Source organism: Cloeon dipterum, chromosome X, assembly GCF_949628265.1.
Source record: "Cloeon dipterum chromosome X, ieCloDipt1.1, whole genome shotgun sequence".
Lineage (NCBI taxonomy): Eukaryota > Metazoa > Arthropoda > Insecta > Ephemeroptera > Baetidae > Cloeon > Cloeon dipterum.
This window is the reverse complement of record NC_088790.1, coordinates 24145003-24157768: the sequence shown is the minus strand read 5'-3', so window position 1 is coordinate 24157768 and position 12766 is coordinate 24145003. Positions and strand designations below refer to the sequence as shown.

Here is a 12766-nt window from a genome sequence, read left to right as displayed (position 1 = left end):
CACGAAACCAAACACGCCTTGAGCAGAGCGTGTCATAAATTTTGAATACTCTTGTTCAAGTGTTACCGCCATTCATTCCTAAGCATTAAATAAACTCGGTGCACTTTTCTGGATTTTTACTAACATTGAAAAATTAAAAAAAAAATCATTTGGAACTGTGCTAATTAAGAAATTTTCTAACACAGAGGAGATTAAATCACTATGTGTCTTGATGGTATTTGTATTAAATTTTACTTTTGTCTAACCTTTATCTAAAATTCTTAAAAGAAATGTAAGTGAGATTTTCTCAGAGTTCAAAAGGTGGAAATTATTTTTTTTAGACAAATTAAATTATAATTTTGCCAGTCCTATTAATTTTTTTATAAAAGCAATTTTTCGGGATAAATTTTGCTTCAATAATCGTGCAAAGAAAATTATTTTCTTTTAGTTCTGAGAATGAACAGAAATTTTTACATTTTGTCTTTTATTTTTCTAACAAAATAGAGTTTTTAAGGGATGATTTTTTTTTTACATATTAAAAGCAGATGGACATTTTAGCTTTCAGAGTCGTATAGTTAATAACATTTTGTTTTCCAAGGCATTTCGGTGACATGGTGAATTTTTATCACTGTTGATATTGCCATTTTAGATGAGCATAAATATATTCTTCTATAAACATTGGACAATTATGTTAGGTATTGTTCAGCAATATTTGGATAGGTCACCCGAATGATAAAAAGTGGACTTTTGAACTGCAAACAGAGGGATCTATTTAAATAAAATAAAACTAGAGCGAATTGAGAGGTTCAGTTTCTCAGAAAAAATTTATTTTGCACTCGGCGTAAAATACATGTATATATATGTCGATTCCTTGTGCTCACATTTTATTTTTGCCAGCTTAAATCACGAGTGTGGCCTGAGCTAACTAAACTTAATTATCAGATAGACAGTCTTGTCAAAATTTTGGGAAATCACTCTCACGCCTGCAAGCCTCGCCACGCGAGTTCGACCTGCTTCTTTTCCCTTTTGAACGGCAGCAGGAACATAATGGACAGCGCCATGACCGCGTGCCACGCGCTGTGCACGAATTTGTAGTTCCGCTCGGTCTGCAGGAAGGCGTAGACCACGAGGCCCACGGCAGCCAGCAGCAACCCCGGTGGCAGGCACCAAATCCAGTACTTTTTGCTCGGGTAACAACCCCCTTCTCTTCGGCAATGCAGCGCCTGCAAAAATAAAACTCTTGGCCTTGAATTTCTCGCTTGCTATCAAATTAATCTCTTAAATATTAATCCGGTGAATCTAAGCCACAGTTATAACATCCAGGAATAGTAACAGATTAAAGTATTTAATTTTTTTGCACAGATGGGGATTATTTTTATTATCATTCTGCCCGGGGAATTTTTTTTTAATTAATGTGGATGACTGATAAGTTTTTTTGGCAAAGGTGATTTTATATTTGTGTGAACTTATGTGGATGTGACGTGTTTTCTTTTAATTTCGCTCCTTAAAAATAAAAAATAAATTAACATTTTTCGACTTTTTTAAGGTTTGCAAATATTTTCGACTCCAAATCTCTGGTTCTAACCATCAGAAATGCAAAACCTGCACACCGTTAGACTCGTCTCGACCTCCCCAGACGAAGTAGAAGGGGTTAGGGGGTGATTACCAACCCCCCGTTATTTTTCTAAGCATAATTTTAAGTAACTTTTAATTACAGATGAATAATTTTTATTTTGAAATAAGGTGTTGATCGATTAGTAATTTATCGGTAATTTAGAGTCAAGTTTCGGCTATTTTTAAGCCAGATATTTTTCCGTAAAGCAATTGGACAGGTGCTAAAACCAGCCTCTCAGCCCTTCGAGCTATTTGAGCATTTAAACTCATTGAAATTAAACTCCCAGACACTGGGCAGTCCTCCAAAGTGCTAAAATATCTCCCGAAATGTATTAAAAATTGTCCTTACCCAGGAAATGACTAAAATGACGACGCCAGACGCGACCGGCACTGCGAATACGGCGATTCCGAACTGGTCGTACTCGATACCGAGAGCGACGGCGATGGCGCCGCCCATGTGGAACAGCGAGGTCAGGGTCGGAGACACGTCCGACATGGCGATCATGGTCACCCAGAAGGCGAGGATGGCCGAGTAGAAGTCACAGAACTGCAGCACGTCCGGCCGAATTAAGCAGAACGAGTAGGCCACGCCGTCACACGCGTGGTAAAACTGAAAAAAGTGAAGAAGAAATTTAATAAAAAAGCGAGTGAAAATATAATTATTTTTAAATGTTTTTTACCGTGGAGAAAAACATAATGCTGACGTAGACTAGTGCTTCTGTGTAGTACTTTCGGTAAATGGCCAGGACGATGGACGGAATGAAAAGCAGGTTGCTCAGGGTTAGCAGCAGGGTCGACAGGAGCAGCTCGCTGTATGGCACAGCCTCGGAGGCATCAGTGCAACCCCATCCCTTGTAACCTAAAATTTTAATTAAAAAAAATAATCGAGCTTTTACTTCAAGAAAATCCAAATAAAAATACAGCCAAAACAAATTTAAATCAATTTTTTCCTATCTGATTTTTACTGAATAATTTTTGTCAATTTATTTTAATACCTGCGGAGCAAATACAAGTGGAAAGACTATATCCAGCGGTCCGAGAGATGCTGCACCTTCCTAAAGGACCGCAGCTTCCGTAGACGCAAGCGCTGGAAATGATGCTGAAGAAGAAAGGCAACGTTTCGTTTGGGCACGTGATTTTTCTAAAATTCCCAAAAGAATGAATTAAATCGTCATATAAACCACTTTTCTTCCACTCACGATTTGTTTTCGTGGCAAAAAGGCTGAATGACGACGTTCCAAGTGCCCGGCTCAGGGTAGGGGATCACCGCCCTGGCGTACCGCTTGGTGGCGTTGATCTCCAGCAGGTAGAAGTCGTCAGGGTCGCATTTCGGGTGGTCGAAATTCGGCTTGAACCGCTCCATGTGGCTGAAGCACACGATGAACGTCACATTGTAGCCCGTTGTTTTCTACGAAAAATAGGAAATTCAAAAATTACGCCTGAAATTTCAAGAGTTCGGCAATCGCAAGACATGTGTGTTGCGCTAGTTGCATATAGAAAGCTACGTTTTTCGTGGCAATATTTTTATTTAGAGTTTCAGTTTTATAAAAAAAAATTATAGGTCAGCATGGCTCGAGAATACAAATTTATTTAACTATAAATATCATTACACGGGAAAAATACAAAATTTATTAATAAAAAATAAGAAAAATAATATGAAATATTCAACTCAAAAAATTGTAATGATGTTGAATACTTAATTTTCTTGAAGGAACATTAAATGTTCAATCTATAATTAAATAAAAAATTTCCGTGTTATTTTTATATAAATATTTTAAACAGCCGTTCAAAAACATAAATTCAATATAGTTTGTTTAAAGCAATTTCCTACTATATATTAAAAAAACAATAAAATCTCGGAAATCGAACTCGAGTTAGCGACGGGGCGAGGTCGGGGAGGTCCCCGCGAGCGTTTTCGCGAATAGGCGCGGGGGCGCCCGACGCCCCCGAGGGGGCGGAAACCGCCCCCGAAGAAACTTTCGTCTAACGATTTGGCCCGAATTCGGAGGGCGGGTCCGGGGCCCGCCCCGGAGGCCGCCGCGCGGGCGCGTTCGCCCCGCAAAAGTCCGCGGGGCGCCCGGGAGCCCCGCGAACGAGGGGCGCCCGCGGGGAGGGTCGTCGGATCGGCGCGAGATTCGCGGGGGTGGAAGAGGCGGCCGATGCGAGCCGGACGAGCACGGGCACCCGCGGTCGCAAATCGCGGGAAGGGGGCGCGGCGGGGCCCCGAAGTCGCCGCTCCCGGGGGTGGCTGCGGAACGGCCGCGCCGATCGGGCCGAAGTTCGCGCGGGCCGCGGCGCGCGGGTCGCGGAGTCGGGCGCCGTCGTCGCGGGAACCCGGCGTCGTCCGAGGGGCGCTCGGGAGCCCCGCGAACGAGGGGCAACCGCGGGGCGGGTCGTCGGATCGGCGCGAGATTCGCGGGGGCGCCGGAGGCGGCCGAGGCGAGCCGGACGAGCATAGGGACCCGGGGTCGCCGGGCGCGGGATGGGGGCGCGGCGGGGCCCCGAAGTCGCCGCCCCCGGTGTCGGCTCGGGAACAGCGGCGCCGATCGGACCGAAATTCGAGTGGGCCGTAGCGCGGAGGTCGTGGAATTAGGCGCCGTCGTCGCGGGAGCCCGCGAAAGCCCGAGGGGCGCTCGGGAGCCCCGCGAACGAGGGGCACCCGCGGGGTTGGTCGTCGGATCGGCGCGAGATTCGCGAAGGCGCGGGAGGCGGCCGAGGCGAGCCGGACAAGCACGGGGACCCTGGGTCGGATATCGCGGGAAAGGGGCCTGGCGGGGCCCCGAAATTGCCAACCCCCGGGGTTAGCTTCGTAACGGAAGCCCTGATCGGGCCGAAATTCGCGTCGGCATTAGCGTGGGGTCGTAGAAAATGACGCCGCAGGGCGGCCGCATCCTCGTAGCTACCCCCAACTGGAGTCAGCTGCCCCCCTAGGGTTGCCATATCCCCAGAGTTCGCCAATAAGTTTTGTCAGGCCCCTGAGTAGGGCGGCCGATACTCGTAGCTACCCCCTACTGGAGTCAGCTGCCCCCCTAGGGTTGCCACTCTCCCATCAGACGCCTAGCACTAAATTCTGCCACGCCACCTAGGGTTGCCACATGTCGTAGAGATTGCCAAAACTCAATGTGGCCGCCAACCCTAGGGTTGCCGCACGCCGTAGAGACTGCCCGAACTCAAGGCGGCCGACCACTCTAGGGTTGCCAGACACCACACGACCGGACCCAACTTAAGTCGGCCGCGCTCCCAAAGGTTGCCGCACGCCACGGGGACGGCCCGAACTTGAGGCGGTCTCGCTCCCTAGGGTTGCCACACGCCGTAGAGACTGCCCGAACTCAAGGCGGCCGACCACTATAGGGTTGCCACACGCTGTAGGGACTCCCAAAAATCAAGGCGGCCGCCCACCCTAGGGTTGCCACTCTCCCATCAGACGCCTAACACTTAAGTCTTCCACGCCTCTTAGGGTTGCCAGACAACATCGGGACGACCAAAACTAAAGGCGGTCGGGCACTCTAGGGTTGCCAGACACCACAGGACCGGCCACAACTTAAGTCGGCCGCGCTTCATAGGGTTGCCACACGCTATAGTGACGGCCAAACTCAATGCGGCAACGACTCCTAGGGTTGCCACACGCCATAGGGACGGCCCAAACTCCAAGAAGCCGTGAACCCTAGGGTTGCCACACGCCGTAGAGACTGCCCTAACTAAAAGCGGCCGCGCACTCTAGGGTTGCCAGACACCACACGGCCGGACCCAACTTAAGTCGGCCGCGCTCCCAAAGGTTGCCGCACGCCACGGGGACGGCCCGAATTTGAGGCGGTCTCGCTCCCTAGGGTTGCCACACGCAGTGGGGACCACTCGAAGTCGAGGCGGCCGCGCACCCTAGGGTTGCCACCTGTCACGGGGACGCCCCGAACTCGAGGTGGCCTCGCTCCCTAGGGTTGCCGCACGTCACGGGGACGCCCGCAACTCGAGGCGGCCGTGCACCCCGGTGTTGCCGGGGGGCGAATCCTCGGTCGAGCGGAAAAAGTCGAGACGTATAGGGGGGGGGGTGAAATTACCATATTCTAGTTTGTTCACTTTAAATTTTTACCATTTTTAAATAATTTAAATATGCTAATATTACATTTTCTTTCATGCAAAAGTTCCATGTCAAAAAATCCTAACCATTTTCGGGTCCATTCCGACGTCAAGCCACATATTGCCGCCGATGTCCTGCTTCGGATTGACGTAGAAGCTGAGAATCGTGGGCTGTCCCGTTGCCACCTCCAGCTTTAGAGGGCTCGTTCCGTTTTCGTCGGGCAGAAGGTCGAACTCGTAGGCGAAACTGGCCGACATGGACCTGCGGAAGAGGCCCACCCTGTCCCAGCACACTTCCGCTTCGGCCTTTTCAAAGTGCTGCTTTGAGCCGCGGAAGAGCATCCGGAATCTGCTCACTTCGGACACGGACGAGCAAACCTTTCCCGTGTCCAGGTCGTTTGTCAGGAAATACTTGGTCACAGGGTACTCCTGCGCACAGGCTGAAAGGATTTTATATTTTTAAATTTATTATTGTGCAATGAAGTTTGTTTTTGTATTTTACTGTGGTAGATTATCTTCAAAGAGTAAGTCGTGTTTGCCTCTGCGGCTATCGTGAGGTAATGCCACTCGCCTTCCAGAGGCAGGAATCCGGTACTGCATGTGCTAATATTTCCGGTGCAGTTCAGTCCCCTTGTGACAAGAAAAAAAAATGATATCAAATCAACAGGAAAAATAATTCTGATAATGTAAAATTTTTAAATCAAATGGCGACCATTTTGGACGCATATTTTATGATTCAAACAATAATTTTTGCTCTTTTCTCATTTTGTATAACCAACTTTACGTCTCACCGTCAGTGCCACAACATTTTTTTAGATTAAAATTTGATATTTTTGCATTTTACGACTTTTCAGTGAATTTTAAAGTTCAAATTCATGGCAAATTTCAACGTGTTCTCTGTTTAAATTTGAAATTTTGCAAAAATAAACGTTCCAATCTCATAGCATAGTGCCGGCGTGTGTATTTATTTCTTTTTCTGTTTTTAATTTTTTTCATTTTAATTTTTAAACGTCCTCTGCATTAAAATTAAAAGCGCACGTGGCTATATAAAGTGGGTCAATATGGGTTTTAATAAAATTAAATGCCTTGAATCATACAACCTCTAAGAGTATTAAAATTTAGTTTTAAAATAAAAAAAATAGCCCCTATTTAAAATGTAAATCCCTCCCTTTTTTTGTAATTGCGAGTGGGATAAACTTGTCAAGTGAGGTGAACCATGGCGACATGACAAATCGATCCTTATAGCTATATAGTATGGCTTATTGCTTATTTATCTGGCCGCATTAATTGCATCGCTTGACGGGAGCAAAGTGGCGAACAAATGTTGGACACGAGCACTCACTCAGCCTCATCGATTAGCGGCAACGCCCGCGCCCGCCAGTAAACCTGGATCGGGCAGTTGTTCTCGCAATTTTTGATGTTGATTGTTGCCCAGTGCGTTTCAACAGGCACGAAAAACCTGGTAAAATGTTTAATTAATTATCCTGTAATTTGTTTTAGGAGGAATCACTGACTTGTAATAAATTTGTTGGTCCTGCTCGATCGATTGGTGAATTTGGATATCCTGGTAGTTCTGCACCTCGGGTATCAGGAGAATTGTTTCATTGGTCCACGTGACATCTAAATTAGTTGTAAAACTTGTGCTGCAGTACTTGGCAATGCCCTGAAAGTTTTATTTCTTTATAACAGAGTAGATAGGATTTTATATTTTATTTACTTAGAAAATAAATTATTGCCAATAAAATTAGGTTGGAATACACCAGTTGTATAAGACCTTAGCGTTTAGAAGCCGCCAACAGATGGCACCACCGTATACTTTCGTATAAATTTAATTTTACTCTTATTCGCTGCGATTTCAGACTTAATCCTGCCACTGTGCATTCTTCCCTTAATATGCTTTCTTTTGACGCTCTGAAAACAAAAATCGGTTAAGCCAATCGCCGTAGAATCGTCAAAAACAAAATTTTGAAACATAAAATATTTTCCAACGTTTCTACGGCGAATGGCTGGACTGATTATGGTTTTCAGCACGTTAAAAGAACACGTATTAAGTGAAGAATGCACCGTAGCAGGATTGAGTCTGAAATCGCAGCGGAAGTGCCTAAAAATTAAATTTATTACGAAAGTATACGGTGGCGCCATCTGTTGGCGGCTTCAAACACTATAAGTGCTTACGCAACTGGCGAAATTAATTATTATTATTTTATTGAAACCTTTTTAAATTTCAGTACCTTTTGTTCAATCCTCGTATTCTCAAAAGTGAGAAAGGCAATGAGAAACCAGTCTCCAGGCAGCGGCTGCTCGACCTGCAGCGAGTTCTTGGCGCCGTCACTCAGGATGGACAGCCCTTTGACCTTGCCCGCCTCGTCCTGCGTGCGGAAGTCGTTGGGGAAAGTGGCGTTGTTCGGGTTCACCACCGGAAAACTGCCGTGTTTCAAATAGCTGCCAGGGGAGACGCACGTTTTAAAAATTTAATTTTTGTTGTCGTGGTGTGTTTACATGGATACGTTGCGGGGCTCGCAGTCCGACAGCTCCCTGGCAGTAAAACTCCAGTTGGCCAACACGGTTTGGTCCGGCACGCGAAAGTAGAAAACCTCAACGTCATGGTAGCCCCGAAACTCGTAAATCTGACGCCCCTGCCACTGCTGCGACGTGATTCGGATTTCTGTGTGTGCATAACAGTTTTATTTTAGTTCAAATTAAAAGCATGCGCCTGTTCTAATTATTAATATTAAAATTATAAATCAAATGTTGCAATGCTGCTGAAGCAAAATTTGTAGGATATTATATGACGTGCTTATTATTGCTTAATTCTAATTCTAAATCTTTTAAAATGAATATTGCGGAACTCAATACTAAATATACTGAACAGAATATTATAGAGACATTAACAAATTATTGGTCTTTTTCTACCTCCGAAGTAAAAATGCAACTAAATTTCTAGCTCTGCTATTTTGTTTTTTAATTTTTAACTCTCAATAAAAGGGTTAAAAAGGTGGTAGTTTCGTACAGAATTTTATTAATATGAGAGTCGTGGCGATCAGTGAATTAAATTTCTGAAAGTGCACAGCGATGCGATTTTAATCGATACTGCAATGCGGGGGGTGCAAGGGAATGAGGGTTAATCACCCTCGAAACACGTCGGCTATCTAGAGGAGATTAAGACGAGTTGAACGGTGTGAAGTTTTTGCAATTCTGATAAATAGAACTCAAGATTTGGTGATTACAATGATGGCCAAAACGGCACTCATCAAGTAGATCAATATTTAAAAATGGCTGATTCTGGGAGTTCAATATTGGTCTAAAAGATTTTCTATAACTAGGTCATGGTTCAAAGGTAAAAATTCCGTGAGGAAACTTGTTTTGCAATGAACTGCAGTTGCTGGATTTGGTTGCCAGTGATTCGTCACTGCCAAACCGAAAACAAAATCTTTTACGACTGCCAATTTAAAAATATTTGCGTATTAGAAATTTTATAATTTTTGTGTACTTTAAAAGAATCATATTTAAAAGAGGCTCAATTAGGAAATCCTTCAAGGAAATCAAACAACTTTGCTGATTTTAAGTTCATTGAGCGTTTGTGACTCATTTCTTTGTTTCCGTTCCATTTGATATGTTTTCTTTTATTAGTCATATCGAAAGACTGCCAAGGTCAACAGTTAAAATATCAGCGTGTTGTGGGTTGCGAAACAGAGATACTCTCACTATCGCGAAAAATATCATTTTATCACTTCTCTTCGATATACGTTTTCATTTTCATGGCTCAAAGCTGTGACTATAAGTTAAGCTTTTATTTATCTGCTTTTGAAAATCAATATTGCTAATAAAACTTTAAAATTTTGTATTCTTCTCCCAAATGAAACCATTTTAACACAATTAACAGCCCCAGAATTAAATAATTTCCCTGTCTCTCTTGGATGATTTCTGTTTTTTAGTACTTAGTCTTAGAGCAAAAATATTTATTCAGGGAGGATTAAATTGTCTAGCTCCCTCCTGAATGAACAGTTTCAAAGCATTGTATTGATAAAGACAGCAATTATTTCTGTACGAAATTTATGATTCATAAATGTATTCAATTTTTTTTTCTTCATAAAACTGATAGAGACTGGGAGCGTACGTTGCGATAAGAAAGGTGAAGAGGGCAAAAGTTATCTTCCAAAAGAGAGCGTCATGTTCGAATCCACTCTCGTTAAAGGAAATACTCTTTCGATACTTCAAAAGAAAAAGGATTCTACGCATCTCACAATTAGTTGTGGGGAATTAATTGAGTTCGTATAACATCATTTCGTTTTGAAAATGTTTTGACAAGATTTTATGATTTATGAGGAATGGAAATATAAATAAAAAAATTAACTAGAAATGAGTGAAGAGTATCAAAATTCCTGTCTATGCAACCTGTAAAGATAAAATAATTCCATCCCCTGATATTTAATTTTTCAATTCCAATTTTTTCCAACTTACGTTACGCGCCTTGGCTTATATTTCAAATATTTTCCAATATTTAAATTTATGCATTTTAATTAATAAACAGTTATGTTTTATAATTAATTTCGACATTTTTTATTAGTGATTTAAGGAGCTTTAGAGAGTAAAATTATTTTTCATATTGTACAAAAATTTTTTATACGTACGTCGTACCTTTCTTTATAACGAATAAATCAAAATACAATATTACTATAGTAGAAAAAATAGATTTCTATGAAGATTGATCTAAGTTAAAAAAAATCTGTTTAAACGTACACCATAATTCGATATGTAATTTCCAATATTAAATCCTTCGTGGGATTTTTACTTTCTTTTACGCCATGGAATTCAATATTTTCCCTAGTTCTTACACCGTTGAATAGTTCTCATATAAATTCAACGAATTCATTACAAACTAAAAGTGTTTCCTTGTTCTAATTTGCTGCTAAAGCGTATTCAGGCCGGACTCATTCAAAGGCAAATGCAGTCACGCGACGAAAGAAAAACGTCACGTTGTGCAACGAACCTAAACTGACAAACTTCAGCCACTACTTCGTTAATTAATTAAAAGACAAGCCTAATTTACGCTGTCATTCCAAACCAAATAGAGAAACCGACATTTTAAAAAAAAATCCCTACAATAAATTAATTTAAGAAATCTCACCCTGGGCGTGCGAGGCGGCCGAAAGGGCGGCAACGACGAGGAGGACGGCTGCCAGGGCCATCTCAGGTTGTAACTGAGCCGCAAAGGGGCTGCATGCGAGCAGCTGGAGGTGCCGGCCGCCACTCGCGAGAGGACGACGAGGCCTTCGTCGGGCCTACCGTGTCCTGCTCCCGCCAGCTGCGCACTCCCAATCAATAAATAGCGCGCGGAGGAACGCGATCGATGCCAGCAAACGCCTGCTAGCTCTCACTCGCCGCGAAACTGGGCTGCTGCGATTTTCGGGCATGGCCTCCATCGCACGACCCTTATCGCACAATCACGGACCAACGTAAGAGAGAGATAAGCGCTCGTGCATCGCAGGACGCGGACGGATATTCTCTCGATTGCTAAATTACACCCAACGACAAATATATATTGCGCTGAATCACTGATAAGGTTATATCTTTTAATTACTCTTAATTTCGAATAAGGGGCTGTTTAATTCGTGAATTTTAAATAATTTAAAATCTAATTAAGTTGAGGGCTGAACTATTCCACAATTAAAATCTTTTAAAACAGTGTAAATTTGCAAAAAAAAACACCGTCTAAAATAAACGACAAATTTGTAGTTTTTCATAAAATTTGTCTTAAGCATGATTTCCCCTTTGAAAATAATTATTCAGCCTCCTCTCGTTCCTTTGAACCATGGCCTATTAGGTCTAGAAAAAATTTGTACCAATTTGAACGCCCAAATCCGTATATTCGCAAAACCAATGTCTTTTTAAATTTACGTGACACAATTTTTGCCAATGTTTTAATCACCAGATCTCGGGTTCTAAATGCCAGAATTGCAAAAAGCATACCATTCGACCATTTCTGTTTCTTTTTTTTCGCAATTTTTTGGGTTTATTTTGTTAAACTGCGTTTAAACACATTTTACTTGGAACTATCTACTATTTTGGCCTTTTAATGTTACTTAAATTTATTTCATCTTTCTACATTTAATTTGTTTTAACCTGTATTTTTGCTAATTTTAGCTTACTTATTTTATAACTTAAATAATTTTCGTTATTTGATTTAAATTAATTTTTTAAATTTTTTAAAATTTTTTTACAGCAAAGTTTTAACTTTAGTTAAATTAGACACAACTCTCTTTTAATTTAAAGAAAATGAACCCCAAATCACGCCCCTTGTAGAAGGTTCAAAAATATATAAATATCATGCAAAGCCATAAGATCTCAATCTCTTTTCACAAGCAATAGTATGATACATCGACGAATTCACAATTTGAATGTTTTTACATTGTTGACAATTTTTAAGAAAAATTAATTTATAAAAGCTTTCTATATAATAATATTTTATTACTCTCGTCAAAAGGAATCATATTATGTAATAAAAAGTTCACCCCGATGGAATGAAAATTTAATATTTAAGTTGAATTTCTAGGAAACTTGTCAAGTTAATTCTTCCCAAATTAAACCCTAGTTTGAAATATTTTGATTTTGAAGCAGCAGGGATTCCTTGTATATACTTTCAGGATTATTAATCAACAAAAATCTTTAAATATAATTTTCAACTGCGTTTGAATTTCGTTTAATCCATCAATTTTTCGTTTTATAGCTTTTATTGTTAAATTTTATGAATATGAAAAGCCAACTTGTCTTGACAACATTTAGATTTATTTATTTATCATCAACAAAAAATATGCCCGCCACAGGGGAAATAGGTTTAAATTTGTGCTACATCAAAGATAAATACAAATAAAGTGGAAAATACGAGAAGTATCACATCCAGTCCACAACCTAACCAATTTGAAGATCTTCACTGCCTCCTGGCGGCCTCCAAAACCCTCAGGATGTAGATAAACAGGTTGATTATGTCCATGTAAAGGGTGATCGTGGCTAGAATGTAGTCTTCCGGCGACACTTTGTACATGATCATCTTTAAAAACAAGAAAATGACTTTTATAAAAGGCTCCTCTTTTTTAAAACA

The 12766-nt window shown here is 41.8% G+C and overlaps 2 protein-coding genes across 2 annotated transcripts in view; both read right to left on the bottom strand.

The window, feature by feature from the left end:
- Positions 1 to 776: 776 nt before the first annotated feature.
- LOC135946314 (post-GPI attachment to proteins factor 6) lies at positions 777 to 11090 on the bottom strand. Its single transcript, XM_065494501.1, has 12 exons — positions 10796 to 11090; positions 8167 to 8332; positions 7899 to 8109; positions 7182 to 7330; positions 7010 to 7126; positions 6170 to 6297; positions 5755 to 6107; positions 2793 to 3001; positions 2589 to 2734; positions 2274 to 2452; positions 1943 to 2203; positions 777 to 1202 (listed from the first exon to the last, which is right to left on the bottom strand). The coding sequence occupies exons 1-12, from the start codon at positions 10854 to 10856 to the stop codon at positions 957 to 959; spliced, it is 2226 nt and encodes a 741-aa protein (XP_065350573.1). The 5' UTR covers positions 10857 to 11090; the 3' UTR covers positions 777 to 956.
- A 1341-nt stretch (positions 11091 to 12431) lies between these two features.
- Positions 12432 to 12766, bottom strand: part of LOC135946712 (protein lifeguard 4-like) — a 1909-nt gene continuing 1574 nt past the window's right edge. The window contains exon 6 of the mRNA XM_065495038.1: positions 12432 to 12715. Coding sequence (XP_065351110.1) covers positions 12596 to 12715 — 120 coding nt within the window. The 3' untranslated portion in view covers positions 12432 to 12595. The remainder of the gene's footprint in view (positions 12716 to 12766) is intronic.

Coding starts and splice junctions, on each gene's coding strand:
- LOC135946314 (XM_065494501.1), bottom strand. CDS start 10,856: ATGGCCCTGGCAGCCGTCCTCCTCGTCGTTGCCGCCCTTTCGGCCGCC. Junction 7,127..7,181: donor GACCAACAAATTTATTACAA/GTCAGTGATTCC, acceptor ACATTTTACCAG/GTTTTTCGTGCCTGTTGAAA. Junction 6,298..7,009: donor CCGCTAATCGATGAGGCTGA/GTGAGTGCTCGT, acceptor TCTTGTCACAAG/GGGACTGAACTGCACCGGAA.